This window comes from Dicentrarchus labrax, unplaced genomic scaffold, assembly GCF_905237075.1.
Source record: "Dicentrarchus labrax unplaced genomic scaffold, dlabrax2021, whole genome shotgun sequence".
In the NCBI taxonomy this organism is placed as follows: domain Eukaryota; kingdom Metazoa; phylum Chordata; class Actinopteri; family Moronidae; genus Dicentrarchus; species Dicentrarchus labrax.
The window spans coordinates 304,073-307,645 of record NW_026136999.1 but is presented as its reverse complement, the minus strand read 5'-3'; the positions used below and the strand labels follow the sequence as shown (position 1 = coordinate 307,645).

At 38.8% G+C, this 3,573-nt stretch overlaps 1 protein-coding gene across 1 annotated transcript in view; it reads left to right on the top strand.

Annotated features, from left to right (window-relative positions):
• Positions 1 to 1,460: 1,460 nt before the first annotated feature.
• Positions 1,461 to 3,573, top strand: part of sptbn5 (spectrin, beta, non-erythrocytic 5) — a 42,221-nt gene continuing 40,108 nt past the window's right edge. The window contains 2 exon segments of the mRNA XM_051395821.1: positions 1,461 to 1,577; positions 2,535 to 2,657. Of these exon segments, the coding sequence (XP_051251781.1) occupies positions 2,544 to 2,657 (114 nt within the window). The 5' untranslated portion in view covers positions 1,461 to 1,577; positions 2,535 to 2,543.

The following is a 3,573-nucleotide window of genomic DNA, read 5'->3' as shown; positions in this document are numbered from 1 at the left end:
CATGTTCTGGTGGGTGTAGGTTTTTATTTACATTTTAGTTTGGGGGGAAAATATAAATATTTCTATGAAACGGCTACTGGTTACTTTTTATATTAAGATATATAATAAATATAGCTTACGATCTCATAAAATAAGATGTTTCACTGTTAAGTATCTGATCAAGATGAGATAAGATAAGACACTCAGATCAAAATCAATTGTTTTGATTGATTATCCAAAGTTTATAACGATATAAAGTCAATTTAAAGTAAATTAGTTAACGGAACAAACTGGAATTAAATCACTTAAACTTAAAACAACTGAGTTACTTCAACAGGTACTTTTTGAGTTGGGTTTAATTAATGTGATTGAGTGGCTCAGATGTTTTGTACGTTCTGTTAATGAGGATTCACTCTGTTGCTGAATCATGTTTGTAACAAAACAAACGTAGAGAGACAGAACCAATTTTCAGCTTTGTGACGATTCTTTTTCCAGTTAATCTGAACGTTATCATCAGGACCTCCGGACAGAGAGAGAAAAAGGTTTTAAAGGGCCAGTTCACACAAATGACTCGCAGTTAAATACCTGAACACAGAAAGCAGCTCCAGTGACCCCCCCCCCCACTCCGCAGTTGTTGCATAACTTCCTGTCCGCCTGTAGAGCTGCAGTCAGGATGAAGGACATGTTTCATTAATCATAACTCAGCAGGAAACACTTCACTCAACCTTTCTTGTATCTTGAACAGTTTCCTCTCCAGCTTTGTTTTTAGATTCTTATACGAATACATAATTCAGTTTTGAGTTTATGTTTTATTAAACTGGATGTGAGCGTGGTGTGTGTAAGTTTAAAGATGAACGCTGATGAGCTTTTCTTTGGCCAGACTGCGTCATAATGCTGCTGTTAGGGACTGATTTAGGAAAAAGGTCCATGTTGGTGCATTTAAGGGAACTCAGAGATCTAAGATTGAAGATTCGGCTTCACATTATCGGCTGTCAGTGTTGAGTTGACAGATTTTGTGATTGTGTACTCCCAGAGATATAGTCGCTTCAAACTGAGCTCAGCTGAAAAATATATCCACCCTTCCAGTGGACAAAACACAATAAAATGCTTTACAGCGTGTTCTTCCAGTGGACGATAAAGTCCCCTCTACAGTCGGAGAAAACATGGCAAAGTGCCCTTCCAGTGGAAAAAATGTGAACAAGTGTCCTCCAACCCTGACTAAACTGATTCACAATGAATGCAACACAACTTTCTGCACTCTATTGACCTTTTTACTTTTTGTATTTTTGCACGAGAGCTGATTTTTCCTGCAGCATGTGAAGTGAACGTTTACAGTTCTCAGACATACTGACAAGTTAACCTGCTGACTCTGGTTTATCTTAATGTGTCTGTGAGTGTGTGTGTGAACCTTGAAGCCATCAGATTTACAGCATGAGTAGCTCCACTCACCTGACAGCAGGTGCAGAGGTCAAAGTTCACACGGACACACTCACAGATGCCATCCGATCCCTCGCAGTGTCCGTGGGGTTTGTGGATCTCTGTGTGTGCGAGACTGTGCGTAAATAAAGAGGACGAGAAGAACAATCAGTGCTTCCTCTGTAAGTACCAGCAGCTTCTCTTCCGTCTCTTCTCCTCTTCTGAGTCTTTTGTTCTTTCTAAGTGTTTGTAGATAAAACTCGTTCTTCCATGTTTGTAAATCTGCAGGATTTATTATCTGCAGCTTATTTTAGTCCTGTGTGACTGTGCATCTCTGTTTCCTGTTGATGTGAGGACGATCACTTACAGTACAGTATCACATGAGACAGTGAAAGTTTTAAATCTGACAGAAAGTTTAACCAACTGCAGCGTTAAAAATAAACTCTTTAAAAAGAGCTTAAAATGTTTAAAAAGTCTTTAAAAAAAGGTCTAAAAGAGTCTGAAAGTCACTTTTACACATTGAAAACAACTTGTGAGAATCTAAAAGATGACAGAAGAAGTGAAACTTTATAAAAGTAGTTAATTTCGATTAAAACAGATTGAATAAGAAAATATGACTAAATACGAGAAACTCATTAATATGTAAAATAACTTAAAATGAATACAGTAAAAAGGTTTCTGTCTTAAATAAAAAATATATAAGTGGCATAAAACCTCCAAACACACACACACACACACACACACACACACACACACATTTATGAGTGCTGAGGAATCTTTACAGCCTGAGGATGAACCTGCTGTCAGCATTTCAACTGTTGACTCAGTGAAAGTGATCAGCTGACACATAATCAATAATATAATAATGTTACTGATAGAAAAATGCTATCTGCACTAATGTGTTATTTGGTTATTGCCCTGCGAACTGATGTATTCTGGGTCTGGCGTTGGTGGCTTCGTGGCTGATGGCTGATTTCCAAGTAAAATAAAGGAACATTGCAGAATGTAACGTTATTCTGAATATGTTCGTCAGTTATTTGACAGCGTTCAGTGTTTGTTGAGTTCAGCCTCTGTGGTGTACGACTGTAGGATGGATTATGTTGAAATTGATCACTTTTCACCGTCTTTGGAACTTCCAGCCAATCAGGATGGAGGGCGAGGAGGACGGGGCGGGGCGGGTCCGAGAGCTGCAGGAGCAGAGGATGGCGGTCCAGAAGAAAACCTTCACCAAGTGGATGAACAGCGTCTTCTCCAAGAACGGGGTGAGACAGTTGGACATCAAAACACAATGTATTGATCTCTAATGGCAACTATCGATATTTCTATGCTTCACTAATGAGCCACAGTCCTGTTTCTTCATCCTGGAGAGCAAATATTGATCAGTGTGATTGTGGTTGAAGTATATTGATCAGTGTGATTGTGGTTGAAGTATATTGATCAGTGTGATTGTGGTTGAAGAATATTGATCAGTGTGATTGTGGTTGAAGAATATTGATCAGTGTGATTGTGGTTGAAGAATATTGATCAGTGTGATTGTGGTTGAAGAATATTGATCAGTGTGATTGTGGTTGAAGAATATTGATCAGTGTGATTGTGGTTGAAGAATATTGATCAGTGTGATTGTGGTTGAAGAACAAAATGAACTCATGTTGCAGTGAAATGTTCCAGAGTGCTGACGGAGGAACACAGATGTGCTGAGTCAATGTTCTCTGAGTTAATGATGGTTACAGTAATAACACAGACAGACAGACAGACAGACAGACAGACAGAGAGAGACAGACAGACACATAGACACACAGACAGACGGACAGACACACAGACACACACACAGACAGACAGAGAGAACCAGTCAGAGATCAATGTCAGTGATTTTCATTATCTTTCTTTGTTTTGAACTGTAACAAGTTTTGAAACCTGTTGCAGTTCAAATGAGGAAAACTTTAATCTACAGTTAAACAGTATGTATACAGTTCTATATGGAGCTGATTCAATCAATAATCTGTAATCATTGACTGTTGATCCAGTCTGAAGCCACATTGTTACCATCCACTGTTTAGATCTTGGTGCTTTTTAACTCTAGATTTGAACCGGATGAAGGATTTTAGTCATCGGACGTCTGGATCTTAAGTTATCAGAGAAACAAGCTGAGCTAACGTTAGCAGCACCGTTAGCAGCTGG